Raw genomic sequence first — 16,701 nt, 5'->3', positions numbered from 1 at the left:
CCTTAAGGATCTTCAATTTAGACAAAATAAAACTACCCTAATTCAAATGAAGTATTTCATTATATAATACTTTTGCAAAAGTATCAAAGTACGCTTCTTTATCATTTTATTTTTTTAAAAAGATGTGTTAGTGTCTTATTTTCTGATGATAAATACCTAATTTATACATGATAATTTAGTCTCTAGACTGTTGGGAGAGTAAAAGACCATGTCTTTATTTTTGCATCTACCATGTGGTTTGGTATAGTATTGGGCACATGGAAAATAGTCACTAAATGCTTGTTGATGGTTATTAAAGTTCTAATTTGAATTATGTTTATGGATGTTGGTGTAATTTTTTAAAAATATATTTTTATTGATTTCAGAGAAGAAGGGAGAGGGAAAGAGCGATCGAAACATCATTGATGAGAGAGAATCATCGATGAGCTGCCTCCTGCACATCTCCCACTGGGGATCGAGCCCACAACCTGGGCATGTGTCTGCAGGCTGACGCTCTATCCACTGAGCCAAACCAGCTAGGGCAAGAAGCTTATTTTTTTACAGGAGGGAGAGATATATGTAAATAAGTATAATACATTTTTATAAGTGCTTGATAGAGGTATAGGTCAGTGGGATATTCAAAGAATGGAGTTCTGTATTCTGGGAGGAAGTTCACAAAAGCCTTCATTGAAAAGCTGAATCTTGAAAGGTGGTAAAGGTGGAAGGAGCAGCCTGAGCAAAGACCTAATGTATTTGAGAAACTGAAATTAGTTTGGAGCACTGGATTTGAGGAGTGCACAGGAAGGAATAAGATAGGAGAGTTGCCGAAACCGGTTTGGCTCAGTGGATAGAGCGTCGGCCTGCGGACTGAAGGGTCCCGGGTTCGATTCCGGTCAAGGGCATGTACCTGGGTTGCCGGCACATCCCCAGTGGGAGATGTGCAGGAGGCGGCTGATCGATGTTTCTCTCTCATCAGTGTTTCTAACTCTCTATCTCTCTCCCTTCCTCTCTGTAAAAAATCAATAAAATATATTTAAAAAAAAAAAAAAGATAGAGTTATAAAGAAGTCAGGTTATAGAGGTAACATGTAAGATATTTGAACTTTATCCTTGCTGGGGGATGATTAGAAGGTATTAAACCAGTGAGTTTTAAGAACTGATTTGTGTTTTCTAAAGATCTCTTTGGTAGGGTGTACGTTAGAGTCTAAAGAGGTTACATGGTGGGAGAACAATTCGATTTCATGCAACCTAATTGTGGTATTAGAGAAGAAAGATCAGAGTTATAGAATGGACAGATTTTGGGAATGGATGAAAGTGAAGAGAGATTAAAATGACACAAGGTTAGATTTTCAAGAGAGAAAAGTAAGTTCCTGGGAGAGAGATAATTGAATTTAATTTGGACCATGCTGAGTTTGAGATGCCATAAAACAAGCAAACAAAAATGTCTTATTGCAATATAGAGCTTCAAAATATGGGTTTAAGCAGTAGACACTGGTATTATCAGCTTCTTATAGGTATTAGTTGAAACAAGTAAAGTAAATAGTCTATTTGATTCAGCAAACTAAGACCAGAATCTTGGGAGGAAACATTTAAGGACTGGACAAAGTAAAGAAGCAAACAAAGGAAACATGGAGGAAGTCAGGAGAGACATTGTGTCATAGAAGCCAAAGGGAGAGAGAATATCAAAACACAGGGCGAAACAACTGTGAAGATAGAAGAAAAGGAAATGAGCATTGAAAAGACACCACTGAATCTGGCAATTAATTAAAATTTCATTGGGCCCTGGCCGGTGTGACTCAGTGGTAGAGCGTCAGCCCATACATCGAAGGGTTGCAAGTGCGATTTCCAGTCAAGGGCATGTATCAGGGTTGCAGGTTTGTCCCTAACAGGAAGGAGACAACCAATTAATGTGTCTCTCTCACATTAATGTTTCTCTCCCCCTCCCTCCCTTCTACTCTCTCCAGAAATCAGTGGAAAAATTTCCTTGGGTGAGAATTGACTAAAATATATATATATATATTTTTATATTATTGGATGCCAGAACATTTTCAGAGGAGTGGTTGGAGTTGGAAGCCTAACATACAGGGTTAAGGGTAAAATGGAGAGTAAGAAAGGAAGCTGTGCCCAGCCACATGGCTCAGTGGTTGAGCATTGACCTATGAACAATGAGGTCATGGTTTGATCCCTGGTCAAGCCACATGGGTTTTGGGCTCGATCCCCAGTGTGGGGCATGCAGGAGGCAGTTGATCAATGATTCTCATCATCGATGTTTCTATCTTTCTCCCTCTCCCTTCCTCTCTGAAAACAATAAAATATATTTTTTTAAAAGAAAGGAAGCAGCAAGTGTAGATTACCGTTATGAGGAACATGAATATGAAAGAAACTAGAGAAATTACAAAGTCTCAAGGGATGGTTTGTGTTTGTGAGAAACAAGCATATTTTTAAGTCTCAGGGTAAGGTCTAATTAGTTGAAAAAAGAGGAAAAAATAACTAATGAAGAAAATTTCTGGAGTCTGCTGACAGGAATGGGATCAAGAAAAGAGGTAGAAGGATTGGAATTGAAATAGGGAGAAGAAACATTTTTCTCCGATGCTGGAGGAAAGAAGCTGTGAAGGTGTGTGTAGAAATAAATGTTTGGGTAGAAGTTGATGGTTATAATTTTTTTTCTTTGGAGGAGGAGATGGTGTCATTTGCTGAGATAATTTTGGTGGCAGGGATTAAAGAGAATGGTGAAGGTTTAAAATGTATACTGTTGGAAGAGTGTAAGTAAAAGCTGAATATCTCCCATATACACATGTATTGAGCAGCATTCTATAGGCAGGGTTTTATTTGGAGTATGATCAGTCTTTATAATTGTACTAGTGGCCTGGTGCATGAATTCGTGCACATTGAAAGGAAATTAATTAGAAGAAATATTTTTGCCCTGACCAGTTTGGCTCAGTGGCTAGAGCGTTGGCCTGTGGACTGAGGAGTCCCGGGTTTGGTTCCGGTCAAGGGCATGTACCTTGGTTGCGGGCACATCCCCAGTTGGCGGGTGTGCAGGAGGCAGCTGATCGATGTTTCTCTCTCACGGATGTTTCTGACTTTCTATCCCTCTCCCTTCCTCTCTGTAAAAAATGAATAAAATATATTTAAAGAAAAAAAAAGAAATATTTTATTATCACTATTCACCCTTTCTCTCTAATAGAAGTGTCAACCAAATTCACGATCAACAATGACAGATCAAAACACACACGTGCAATTGGCACCAGCGAGAGCTTTATATATATAGATAAACTTGCTTAATTAGACCAGCTTTCTGATTTAGCTAAGCTTTTTCCAGCCCAGTGAAGCACCCAACTTCTCTTTTAGGTAATTGTCAGCAAGACAGTAGTAAATGTCAACACGAAGCAGATTATTATTGTAGATCATGCAGGGAGAACAAAGGGTAAAATCTTTAACTGCAGCAGTATTTGACTATATTCTGTGCAGTGAAAAAACCTGAAGTCATTTTCAAGGTCCACCATTTCTTCTTTTTAGTCGGGTCAAGTTTCTAAGCTTTCTAAATCTCCATTTTCCAGATAATGAAAAGAAAATAGGATTCGACCAAGTCTCCTATCTACCTACTCCAGGACTTCTGTGAGGATCAAATGAGATATGAGGCATGGGAAAAGGCTTCACAGACATTTAGTTAAAGTGTAAAATGTTTACACCTGGCTATAAAGCAAGTTGTGTTCTTGGGCAGAAGAAACTCCAAGGAGGCTAGTCCCTAGGAAGAGGAAGCTGGACATTGCTATGTGATGTCATTACCTGGCACCCCCAGCCACCATTGCTGGGCTGGGCTGGGCTGGGCTGGGCTGTGGGCCGCATTTTGCACCATGGGGTCTTGGCAGCATCAGCTATGATTTGGTGGGGAGTCACTCTGGGGTGGTGGCAGAGCCTGTGTCCCGCTTGGCGGAAGCTGCGTTCCTTTGTGGGTACCAGGTCCCTGGTGCCGTTTATTGTTAAATGGTCTGTTGCTAGGGAGAGGAAGCTAGGTGTTGCTATGTGACGTCATTACCCGGCACCCTCAGCCACTGTTTCTGGGCTGTGGGCTGCATTTTGCGCCATGGGGTCTTGGCAGCGTCAGCTGTGATTTGGTGGGCTGCTGCTTCGGAGTAATGGCGGAGCATGCGTCCCACTTGGGGGAAACCGAGTGTTGCTTTTTTGGCACCAGGTCCATGGTGCCGTTTCTCTGTAAATGGCCAGTTTGTGTCACAGCAGCTCCTGCGTTGAGTGTCTGCCCTCTGGTGGTCAGTGCACGTCATAGCGATTGGTCGAACACTTAGCATATTAGCCTTTTATATATATAGATGATTTCCGTAGGTTAGATTGATTCATGAGGTATTCTATGATGGATGGCAGTGGAAAGACAAGGGAGCAAAACACACTGAAGCTGCAGTCTTGAGAATGATTAAATGAATGATACACCATGAAGTTTTAATTAGATGAAGAGAGTAAGAAGTTATTGAGGGATGTGTTTGGAATAAAAGAGCCTGACAGGCCTTTATCAAACATGATGATCACATGTAATAGGAGTATGATATACATAAATAATTAGATTAGGCAGTTTGTGGTAGGGAATTAATGTATTTGAATTTTAGGTTTCAGAGGTGAATAGTTTCTTAGTGTTAATGATCATGTTATGGCCATGGTAATCACTACTAACGGGCAGTATGAAAGAAGATGGAGCTAAAGAGTGCAAGACCTTTGAGGATTAGATATGGGATGAGTCATTGGCATCACCTGTAAGAACAACTAGACAGGCATTTAATTCAGCAGTAAACTGGTTAAATTTATTTAGATGTTAAATTCCTCTATGATTAAGAGGATGCTGGCAATAGATAGCAGATTACAGCAGTGGGAATAAGTGAAGAATTAAATAGCTAGGTGACATCAATATCAAAGGAGCAGGCATTTTTATTTTATCTTTTTTAAAATACATTTTATTGATTTTTTACAGAGGGGAAGGGAGAGGGATAGAGAGTCAGAAACATCGATGAGAGAGAAACATCGATCAGCTGCCTCCTGCACACTCGCCACTGGGGATGTGCCCGCAACCAAGGTACATGCCCTTGACCGGAATCGAACCCGGGGCCCTCTAGTCTGCAGGCCAACACTCTATCCACTGAGCCAAACCGGTCAGGGCATGGAGCAGGCATTTTTAGACATTTGTGGAAACCAGTTATCTGGTGGCAGCAATAGAGATAAATGAATTCTGATTCACTTAGTAAGTTGAGTATGGGATAATAAAGAGCTTTGAGGGAAGGGTATCAGGAAAAGAGGGGTTTTTTGGAAAAAGATTAAATTTAAAGCAGTTAGGAAGAATGAATATTCTGTGAGGCAGTTGAGAGTATTGGAGATTGATTTTGTTGTTGAAAACAACTTTTGGAGGATTCTATTAAAAAATGGAAAGAGTTGGGGGTCATTCCATAATTGGGCAGCATGGTCATGTAGGTGATGGCTGTGTATAATTAGGAAACTAACTTGAATATTAAGATGAAATCTCATTTCGAATTTGTCCTTGTGTCTTTGAATAAAAAGGTCCCCCCATGGTCGGGAACAATGATCTCATTCTTGGATAAGTAACTCTGTTTTAAAAATCACAACTGCCCACAATGTCTAAGATGCTTAGTACTGAAAGGATCAGGAGCTGTTTGAGGATAATGAATATATATAAAATGCCTAGACAGAGTAAGCACTTAATAAATGATACTAAATCATATTGTACTATATCAATCAATATGTACATCTGAAACTTAGTGTTATATGTCAATTATATCTCAGTAAAAATAAAGATGTTCTAAATTATATAACTATTTGACTCCAAATGGGTGTTTCTAAACTATTTGAACACTTTTAATAATTTTGTTCACACATACTACTCTAGCTTATAATAGTCTTTATACCTCATTGCTTGAAATGTACAGAAGAGACTCACCAAGCAATGGTATCCTCAGCTTTGTTTCTATTGTGTTTAGTTTTTGAAATATTTATAGGTTTTAATTATTTTATTTGTATTGAAATATATTTGACATAACATTGTGTAAATCTAAGGTATATAACATGTTGATTTAGTACATTTACATATTGTAATATAATAGCTATTACAGCAATAATTAGCACTGCTATCATGGTCCATACCTACCCTTTCTTTTTATTGGTTGGAATAATTAGATCCTAGTCTCTTAGCTAGTTTGATGATTACAATACAGTATTGTCTATATTTACTGTGTATTTGATCTCTAGGGCTTATTTATTAATCGTTGTAAATTTGTGCCCTTAAATAACATGTTTTACTCTTCTACCCCCTATGAGTTTTTAAATGATGATTGTGAGTACCCCAAATCATGATTTCAGGAACATCAGGATCCGATTCCCCAGGACAGGCTGTGGAAGCTGAAGAGATAGTAAAACAACTTGATATGGAACAGGTGGATGAGATCACTACCAGTACTACTACATCAACTAATGGAGCAGCTTACTCAAATCAAGCAATTCAAGTGAGGCCATCAGTAAATAATGGTTTAGAAGATGCAGAAGAAACAGTTAATCGTGATATCCCACCCCTTACAGGTGAGGAAAATGTCTTAGGCATCTTCAAGAATAGTTTATAAAAATGCAGTATTAGTCCAGCCAATGTGGCTCAGTGGTTGAGCATAGACCTATGAACCAGGAGTTCAGAGTTTGATTCCAAGTCAGGGCACATGCCTGGGTTGTGTGCTTAATCCCCTGTAGGGGATGTGCAAAAGGCAACTGATCAATGAGTCTCTCTCATCATTGAAGTTTCTATCTCTCCCGCTCCTTCTCCTTTTCTCTCTGAAATCAATCAAAATATTTTTTTAAAAAAATACAGTATTTTATATTTTTTCTTAAATACTAGATTAAATGCATGTTTTTCTTCCTTGAAGTTAAGAAAATTAAAATTGAAAATAAAATTTGTACCCAAAAGTTAGTCATTTTGAAATTGAATTTTTTAAAAACTTCGTTGTGATTCAGTATTAATATTTTACAGTTTAATTACTTGTACCAGTTTTACTACTTGGAGAAATTTAACACAACTAGCAAAATATGTGCTTATTTTATGAATATAATTGTAACAGTCTTAGACCCTTAGGTCTGAAGTTCCTACCTAGAGGTAGTCTCAAATCATAACTTCACATTTGTTTCATACATGGATGACATTCTCCCCAAAGAAGCGTCTGTTCCTGGATATCTCTCTGTACCCAACTTTTAGAGCTTAATTCTGAATCCTTATAAAGGCCTAACATAATTGTGTTTCTGATCCAGTTGTCATAGAAATGTAGAAACACATTAGATCATAATTTATACCTCTGAGGAGTTGTGATAAGTAGACATATAAGACGAAAAGATGAAATTGTTTCATCATGCTTAAAAGCAGAAATAAAATTGAGGATGGCTATTTTTTCTCAGAGGGAGAAGATCTTAGATTATTATTTTAGATTTTTTAAAAAGTTCCTGTGGTGCTAGCTATTTGAGAAATCCTAGTGCAAATATATTGGTTAAGAAATATAATTTGGTATAAGGAAGTAGGATGATGTTCTTCTGTTGAATATAAAGAGCAGACATTTTAAAAATATATACTTTTATTGATTTCAGAGAGGAAGGGAGAAGGGGAGAGAGATAGAAACATCAGTGGTGAGAGAGAATCATTGCATGCCCCACATAGGGTCAAGCCCACAACTCGGGCATGATTTATAACCACTGAGTCACTCTGGCTGGGCTAAAAGGGCTAACTTTTAAAAAAATTCTTGAAATAGCAGAAAACATTTGAAAATGCATACAATTGTGAAACTTCAACTCAATAATGCCAGTATGAAGAGAAAAGTGACATAATAGAGGAGAAATTTATTTTAAATTTGTCAAAAGATTAATGCCTATGTTAAAATTACGTTACTATCTATAATGTTAAATTATGTTATAATGTAAGAATCATACTGAATCTAACAAGCAAATTAACATGGGTTGTGCACATAGTTTATTCTTGGGTGGATAAGACTTTAAATGAACCTACTATTGTCCTATCATTTTATGCTGATTACTTTGCCCAGTGTTACAGGCTATTGAATGGTAAAGTCCAGGGCTTTGGCTTCCTATTTGGTGTTTGTTCTATATTTTTATTCTGCTGTATCAGCCTTTGTATTTATTTTATCTGACAACTGTGAAGATGTAGAAGGGATTTCTATAACCTTAGAGGTTTCTAGAGGGGGGGAAAGTAAGATTTATTCCAGTTGTCTCATTCATTTATTTATTCCCCTAACTGGCTCAATCCCAGTAGGGGCCATGCAGGAGGCAGCCTATCGATGATTTCCTCTCTCATTGATGTTTCTATCTCTTTATCTCTCTAGAAATCAATAAAAATATATTTTAAAAAAATAACTATACAGTGTGGTGAGTGCTATTAAAAAAAATGAGCAATGGAATATTACTCAGCCATAATAAAGAATGAAATCTTGCCATCTATAACAATATAGATGAATCTAGAGCAGGGGTGGGCAAACTTTTTGACTCGAGGGCCACAATGGGTTCTTAAACTGGACGGGAGGGCCGGAACAAAAGCATGGATGGAGTGTTTGTGTGAACTAATATAAATTCAAAGTAAACATCATTACATAAAAGGGTACGGTCTTTTTTTTTTTTTTTTTTTTTTTTTCAGTTTTATTCATTTCAAACGGGCCGGATCCGGCCCGCGGGCCGTAGTTTGCCCATGGCTGATCTAGAGGGTATTGTGCTAAGTGAAATAAGTCAAAGAAAAATACCATTTTACATTTATATGTGGAATCTAAAAAACAAAGAGAACCAATTGGTGGTTGCCAGATAGGAGAGGCATTGGAGGATGGGTGAAAAAGGTGAAAGGGATTATGAAGTATAAATTGCCAGTTATTAAAATAGTCACAGGAATGTAAGATTCAGTATAGGGAATCTATACTAACAAAAGGGTAATATGCTAATTAGACTGGATAGACCAGAGGTCATTCCAGTCGTCCTTCCTGACAAAGCTGGGGCCCGGGCAGCGCCGCCCAGGGTCCCGGGTGCCTGCGGCCGGCTGGAGGAGGGAAGCCTGGGCCCAGGTTCGGGGTCTGAGGCAGAGGCGGTTAGGGGCGATCAGGCAGGCAGGCAAGTGGTTAGGGGTGATCAGGTAGGCAGAGGGGTCAGGGGTGATCAGGCAGGCAGGCAGGCTAGCAGTTAGGAGCCAGCGCTCCCAGATTGCGAGAGGGTGCAGGCCGGGCTGAGGGACATGCATGCACGCACAGCACAAATTTCATACACCGGGCCTCTAGTATAGTGAGTAAAATTGTAATGACTATTTGTAATGACTGTGTATGGTGTCAGATGGGTATTAAACTTATCTGGATGATTACTTCGTATGGTATATAAATGTCTAATCTCTATGTTGTACACCTGAAACTAATATCGTGTGTCAACTGTAATTGAAAAATAAAATTTTAAAAATAGTAATAAATGAGCAAAATAATGTGGTGGCCCATTGCAGTTACTCTGGGAGGATCATTAAGTAAAATTGTTGCTGATCTTGAAAGATGAATATGAGAAACAAAATTATTACTTTTCCCTAATTTCAAGAATGTAGCCAAAAGTACAGGAAGGAAGGAGGCTGGCTCTATCATTTACTTAGCTTTGTGACTTTGTATAATTTATGTAAGTTCTGTGCGACAGTATTCTTAGCTTTAAAATGGTAATAATTCAGGGTTTTGAGGGTAAGAAAGATGAAGTATAAAAAATGCTTAGATGAAGGCACTCAAATATTCCTTTTTCCCTTTCTCTGAGGTTAATAGGAATTTGAAACAGGTGGTTGGAAGATATATTTTTTCTATTATCCCCTTGTGCTAATGAACTGTTCAATTGGCATAAAGTTGTTAAAAAAAAATTATAGCAGAGTTCCACTGTCTTAGTCCTTTTGGGCTGCTATAACAAAATTTAATTCTCACAGGTCAGGAGGCTTGGAAATCCAAGTCAGTGTCAACAGCATTGATGTCTGGTGAGGGCCTGCTTTCTGGTTCATAGACAGCTGTTTTCTCAGTGTGTCCTCACATGGCAGAAGCTCTGTGAGCTCTCTTAAGGACACTAATCTCATCTTCAAATCCCATCTTCATGACCTCACGACCTTCCAAAGGCTCCACCTCCAAATATCACATCGAAATTGGGGGTGGGGGTGGGAGGGAGGGTACAAACGTTCAGTCTCTAGCACCCACCTTAAATTTTTACCTGTGAGATATTACCTGTTTAGTTTTAAGTTATGTTTTTTCCTCTCCTTGAATTTAAGTTGTAATTATTGTCTTAGAAAATTCCCCAAATACTTTCTAAAGCTCTATTAGTTGACACAATTTTAGATCAAACAGAGTGGATTATGTGTCATGGAATATAGAATTGCTTATTTTCAGTTGCTTGTACATTAGAAGAAATATAATGGGTCTTCTAAATCAATGCTTTCTACATTGAACAGCATTTTAAAACTATTTAAGTTCAGAAACAGCCTTGAGATTCCTGGAAAAATGTACATATAACATTTTTTCATAAGTCTTCAAGGGGTTCATGGACTTCTTAAAGACTGTTCATGAATTGTAGATTAAAACCTAGCTTTGGGTCTATTATAAGCACACATATATTGACCACCTGAATGTACAAGGCATTTTGTGAAATATTACTACTGTAAGAGCACCATGAAATTTTTATAGTTATGTATATAACACCATCCACTTAGAAATTGAATTCTTGTGGAGTGCATTTTTCTAGTAATTAGTAAGTTTTCTCTCAGAATTTTTAATTTCTGCTAGCCGTGATATAGCTTGCCATTTTGTCTGTATTGGTAGTTTTTTCCTTTGGATCTGGAGTTAGAGCTATGTGCTAATAAATTTGCTTTTAAATACTGTTTAGATATTATTTCTGTCTTATCTTCAACCTAAAATACACAGGGCTTCAGGAAGATCTTACATAAAAGCAGTAAAATGTATACTTCATGGTAACATTAAGTGAGTAAAAGTAACATTTTATTTTTCATTTTTATTAAATAGCACCAATAACTCCAGATAGTGGTTATTCATCAGCCCATGCAGAAGCCACTTATGAAGAAGACTGGGAAGTGTTTGACCCGTGAGTTGTTTTCTTTTTCTTCCTTCTTAGCAGAATGAAAGTCCGTGTGTGGAGGGGTAGCTGGGTGGTATATTGCAAAGAGCATGTAACTTACAGGTAGTAATACTTTTGCTGAGTTATTCAAATACTAATTTGTATATTTTCAGTTTTATTTGCATGTTTTACATGTTTGGATTACTAATTTAAATATGGATTGTTTAATTAACGTGGGCTGAATTTAGTAATATGTCTTACATTTATAAAAAGTAGAAATGTTGAAATTTTCTTAAAATTTGATTTATAGCTATTATTTCATCAAACATGTTCCACCACTGACAGAAGAACAACTAAATAGGAAACCTGCTCTTCCATTGAAAACAAGAAGCACACCAGAATTCTCCCTAGTTTTAGACCTGGTAAGTATATTATTTGCAGATGTAAGAAAAATAAAGGAGTTAAATTCTCTTTTAAAATACTAGCCCAAAGCACCAAGAAGAATATTAGGTGACTAAATAGCCTTACACATTTGCTATGAAAATGTCTTAGGTGTTCTGAAATGTTTTTGTTTTTTTATTATTGAGAGTATTACTGATGTCCCCCATTTTTCCCTCTTGGCTCCCGCCCCAGCCCAGGCCTTCACTGCACTTTTGTCTGTGTCCTTGGGCTGTGCATATAAGTTCTTTGGTTAATCTCTTCCTGCACCCCCCTCACTCCCACCCTTTCTGCTGAAATGTTTTTATTTTAAGTTCGGTCTAATGCTTAGGGTCCCTAGCTTGGTTGATAACAGGTACCTTCTTAAATCTCCCAATAAAATTCTAATTTCATTTCATGCCTAGATTTCACCTTTTGGGTCAGGATTGTTTTCTTGAAAGACCAAATATAATCTAGGTCTCAGTGAGTTAACCTTTGCAAGACCATACTACTTTTCCTATTCTTGTATTTGTATATTATCTAATATCAAGGACTATTTATTAATACACTCTCAAAAGTATAATATCTTAATGCTGACAAATAAAACCTTTAATATGCTCTATTGGTATGATTTTAAATTTTATACTTTAGTGTACCAGAAGAGCTTTAAAAACTGAATGTCTATTATATAATATTGGAAAACACTATATAATTTAGCCTTTGTTACTGGTACTCTGTAATTGAAGATGTATTTAATTCTCATGAAGAATTTTGCTTCAGGAAAAGCATATTATTTTAAACTAGAGGCCCAGTGCACGAATCCGTGCACATTGAAAGGAAATTAATTAGAAGAAATATTTTAGAGGCTGGGAAGGGTCCCACGGAGGGCTCCAGGGTGTGTCCTGCCTGTCTCGCCCAGTCCTGATCAGCCAGAACCCATCAGCAAGCTAACCTACCGGTCAGAATGTTTGCCCCCTGGTGGTCAGTGCACGTCATAGCAACTGGTCGAACGGTCAGACACTTAGCATATTAGGCTTTTATTATATAGGATATTAATTAGCATGTGTAGTTCTGTTTTGAGAGTTTAGCACCTAAGCCTTTGCCTGGCCAAAGAGATGTAAGAGGTATATCCAGTAGTGCTAAGTACTTAAGGTATTTATTAGAGAAGAAATAGAAACAAAGAAGAATTTGAAACTGATTATGGTTAATTTAGATTTGATGTGCAAGGTAGTGAAGAAACTGAAAAAGATTTTGCTAGATTTTTATGTTAGGAGTTGATATAGCAAGTTTGGCCATGTAGTTTTTAATTAAATGTGAAGACAAATAGAAAAAGAAAGATAAGAATTGGCTAAGTTATTTTATAGAAGTGGATAAAGTAGAATGAGCAAAAGTTAGGCTATAGGTGAATTAGTAGAATTAGTTATGAGTCAATTGTAGGAAAGAATACCTTTTATAAGGTGCTAAGAGAATACCTTGAAATGAGTAGTCTAGTGTGCTATTAAAAGAAAATGAGGTTTATATAGAGTATATTTTGCTGTTTGCCTCCGCAGAGTTTAACTTTAGGTTAAAAAAAAACACCGAACATTTCAGCTAGTAAGATGTGGAATCACAAGGTATGAACATTTGTGTTTCATTTTAATTCATCTTAAATGCATTGAAAATTTTGGGATATAGTTATCAGTTTTATATATTTATTTATTTTTTAAATGTCACTTACTATAGATGGAAGCCTTATTTTTTTAATCATTCGGGATTTGAGAAATATTAATATTTGCACATATCTTATATTGAATGATCTTTGCCTTATTCTTTTAATGAGAAAACAGGGCTTTGTAATGAAAGATGGCAAGTCTTCATTGATTTAGTTAAACAAATGTTTGTCTGAACATTCAACAGGTACTGAAACATTCATTTTTAAAAATGAAATTCTTTATAAAAGATTTAAAGATAAGGAGTATATGAATAGAATATATTTTTGGAAGATATGTAATAGATTCTAAACTTCCATTTTTTAATTGTTTTTAAAAGCGGTATGTATGTGGTTTAGTTAACAGAAAGTTGGAACTCAAAATAGTGGTTCTCAAACTGACATGCATTAGAATCACCTTAAAGGGCTTTTTAAAAAATATTTTTTATTGATTTTTTTTTTTTTTTTAAGAGAGAGAGGTAGGGGGAAGGGTAGAGAGATAAAAACATTGATAAGAGAGAAACATGGATCAGCTGCCTCCTGCTCGCCCCCTACTAGGGATTGAGCCTGCAACCTGGGCATGTGCCCTGACTGGGAATGGAACCAGTGACCTCTTGTTCATGGGTCCAACACTCAACACTGGCTGGGCTGAAGGGCTTTTTTTTTTTTTTCTTTTTTAAAATATATTTTATTAATTTTTTACAGAGAGGAAGGAAGAGAGATAGAGAGTTAGAAACATCGATGAGAGAGAAACGTCGATCAGCTGCCTCCTGCACATCTCCCACTGGGGATGTGCCTGCAACCCAGGTACATGCCCTTGACCGGAATCGAACCTGGGACCCTTCAGTCCGCAGGCCGACGCTCTATCCACTGAGCCAAACCGGTCTCGGCTGAAGGGCTTTTTAAGCAGATTATTGCGCTCCTCTCTTCACCCCTTGCTGAATTTCTGAATTATCAGAAGTGGAGCTGGAGAATTTTTATTTCTAACTGGTTCCCAGGTGATGCTGCTTGCTGGTCCAGAGACTACACCAGAGAAACAGGGATTTGGAATGGGTAGCTCAGTTGGTTAGAGTGTCATCCCAATACACCAAGGTTGCAGGATTCAAGCCTCAGTCAGGGCACATATAAGAAGCAAGCAATAGCCCTAACTGGTTTGGCTCAGTGGCAGCCGTGGGCAAACTACGGCCCGCGGGCCGGATCCGGCCCGTTTGAAATGAATAAAACTAATAAAAAAAAGACCGTACCCTTTTATGTAATGATGTTTATTTTAAATTTATATTAGTTCACACAAACACTCCATCCATGCTTTTGTTCCGGCCCTCCGGTCCAGTTTAAGAACCCATTGTGGCCCTCGAGTCAAAAAGTTTGCCCACCCCTGGATAGAGTGTCCACCTGTGGACTCAAGGGTCTCAGGTTCGATTCCAGTCAAGGGCATGTACCTTGGCTGCGGGCACACCCCCAGTAGGGGGCGTGCAGGAGGCAGCTAATCAATGTTTCTCTCTCATCGATGTTTCTAACTCTATCTCTCTTCTTCTCTGTAAAAAATCAATAAAATATTTTTTTTTAAAAAAGAAGCAAGCAATAAATGCATAAATACGTGGAACAACAAAAATCAGTGTTTCTCTTCCACCCTACCTTCCTGTCTCTCTCAAATTAATAAATTAAAACAAAATTTTTTTTAATAAAGAAAATTTTGTCCAAATTGCTGTTACACACAGTAATGTATGATGAATATAAAATTCCATATTTGAATGGGTGCTTGAATAGATGTTTTTGGAGATCATGGACATATAAAATTATTGGAAATTTCTCTTAATATCTTGGTTCATTCAATATGTGTTTTTTATTTTAAGGATGAAACACTAGTACACTGTAGTCTAAATGAGCTAGAAGATGCAGCACTTACTTTTCCAGTCCTTTTCCAAGATGTCATTTATCAGGTAATTAAAGAAAAATTTTAATTTGATTCTTGGCCTGTTAGATTAACATTCTGAACTAAGAAATCTTTTGCAAATTTTTTTTTGGTGAAGTTTAATGTGGTTTTCTATTAGATTTCATCAGTACTTTAATGATTTGTTAACACAGAGTAGAATCATACTAAATAATTACATAAAACATTAATTTGTTGCCACAAATATATGAACTTTTTTACCAAGTGATCTCTGCTAGTTTTATAATGTATTTGCCAGCAGGTGGAGGCAGGAGCACTGACATCATAGATCCCTAAGAAGAACTTGCCAGGTTAATACCTGGTATGTTTTTCTCCCCTCCAAAATCCAAATGATATAAAGAAAACTCATTCCTTGTTGGTCATTTTTATTTCCTTTTGTAGTAATATGGTCTGTAGATTGCATTTTGGTTGACCTACTTTATAATCACAAAATTCCAGGATATTCTTCTAGTTATTGCTTTACTTTTAAAAATTAGGTATAAGCATTTCTCTCTCATCTGTGTTGTTGAACAGGTAACAGTACAAAATACTATGAATTACATTTATGTGTGTTGGTCATAGTTTTTACATTATGTTTGAGATTTTCCTAACATAAAATTTGAATTAATATATGTGAATATACTTTGAAAATTGCAAGGAAAGTGCCTTTCTGTGGTGGCAGTTGTTATTTGATTAGTATTACCTTCATACATACCAGTTGTTGAAGGATTGGGAAAAGGTCAAAATGTTTGTTGTTTGTCAGGAGGAAGCCAACCTAAGGATTAACTAAATAAAGCCACAGAATGTTGACTATGAAGATGATGAAAAGGTGTTTTATGATTGTTATTTGCTTTTAATAGGCAGTTAGAACTTGGGATTAGTTTTCAATATCAGAATTAAATAGAAGTTTGTGGTTCAGAGTCTACTTTACGTACTTTTTCTTGTAATGAGTTATGAGGAGCTTTATTTTAGCAGTTATTGTCAGTTCTAGTTTAACCTAGAAAGGTATCGTAGGTATGGTAATATTGGAGTACTATGTTCATTTCCCTTTTATGGAAACTGATTTTAGTTTTGATATATGGTCATAGGATGAGCAAAATATACATACAAATAGGGTATTTATTCCGTTGTAACAGTATTATTTGGCTTAAGGTAAATCTTTTTCTTAATAAGGCATTTTCTGCCATAGGTTATTCTTGTTTAGTGCACTTTTAAGGACAGCAGTCTTTTGGAAAATAAACATAGTATAGAAATATTTTAGTTTTCTCTTTTTAGCTTGATACCTTTGTTTGTTTTTTTTTGTTCAAAATTGCACTTAAAAAACACGGGCTTTGAATTTGGAAAATAAAGCTGTTACCCAAAAATAATATTTTGAGATGACTTTCTTAAACTTTCATATTTGGAGTTTATTTCTTGAAGATGGTTTTGATCTGTTTATGTAATTTTTAATAGTGAAATAAGAAACTTGGAAAGTAGGAGAGTTTGATTCTTCCCCTTCATGAGCATTTCTTTTCAGTGTGACCGTAAAACTGAATTTTTCTTACTGCTTTGACCATTTCTGCTTCATT

The 16,701-nt window shown here is 36.7% G+C and overlaps 1 protein-coding gene across 3 annotated transcripts in view; it reads left to right on the top strand.

The window, feature by feature from the left end:
* Window positions 1-16,701, top strand: part of CTDSPL2 (CTD small phosphatase like 2) — a 95,233-nt gene that overhangs the window by 54,204 nt on the left and 24,328 nt on the right. For all 3 annotated transcript variants that reach the window (XM_070423548.1, XM_070423557.1, XM_070423544.1), the window contains exons 5-8: window positions 6,357-6,572; window positions 11,048-11,126; window positions 11,410-11,521; window positions 15,057-15,143. In XM_070423548.1, the coding sequence (XP_070279649.1) occupies window positions 6,357-6,572; window positions 11,048-11,126; window positions 11,410-11,521; window positions 15,057-15,143 (494 nt within the window). The remainder of the gene's footprint in view (window positions 1-6,356; window positions 6,573-11,047; window positions 11,127-11,409; window positions 11,522-15,056; window positions 15,144-16,701) is intronic.

Source organism: Myotis yumanensis, unplaced genomic scaffold (genome assembly GCF_028538775.1).
Source record: "Myotis yumanensis isolate MYYU_CA2020_CCGP unplaced genomic scaffold, mMyoYum1.0.hap1 SCAF_1, whole genome shotgun sequence".
Taxonomy (NCBI): Eukaryota; Metazoa; Chordata; class Mammalia; order Chiroptera; family Vespertilionidae; genus Myotis; species Myotis yumanensis.
Note: the sequence above shows the minus strand (reverse complement) of the source record. Positions and strands in the feature narration are given on the sequence as shown.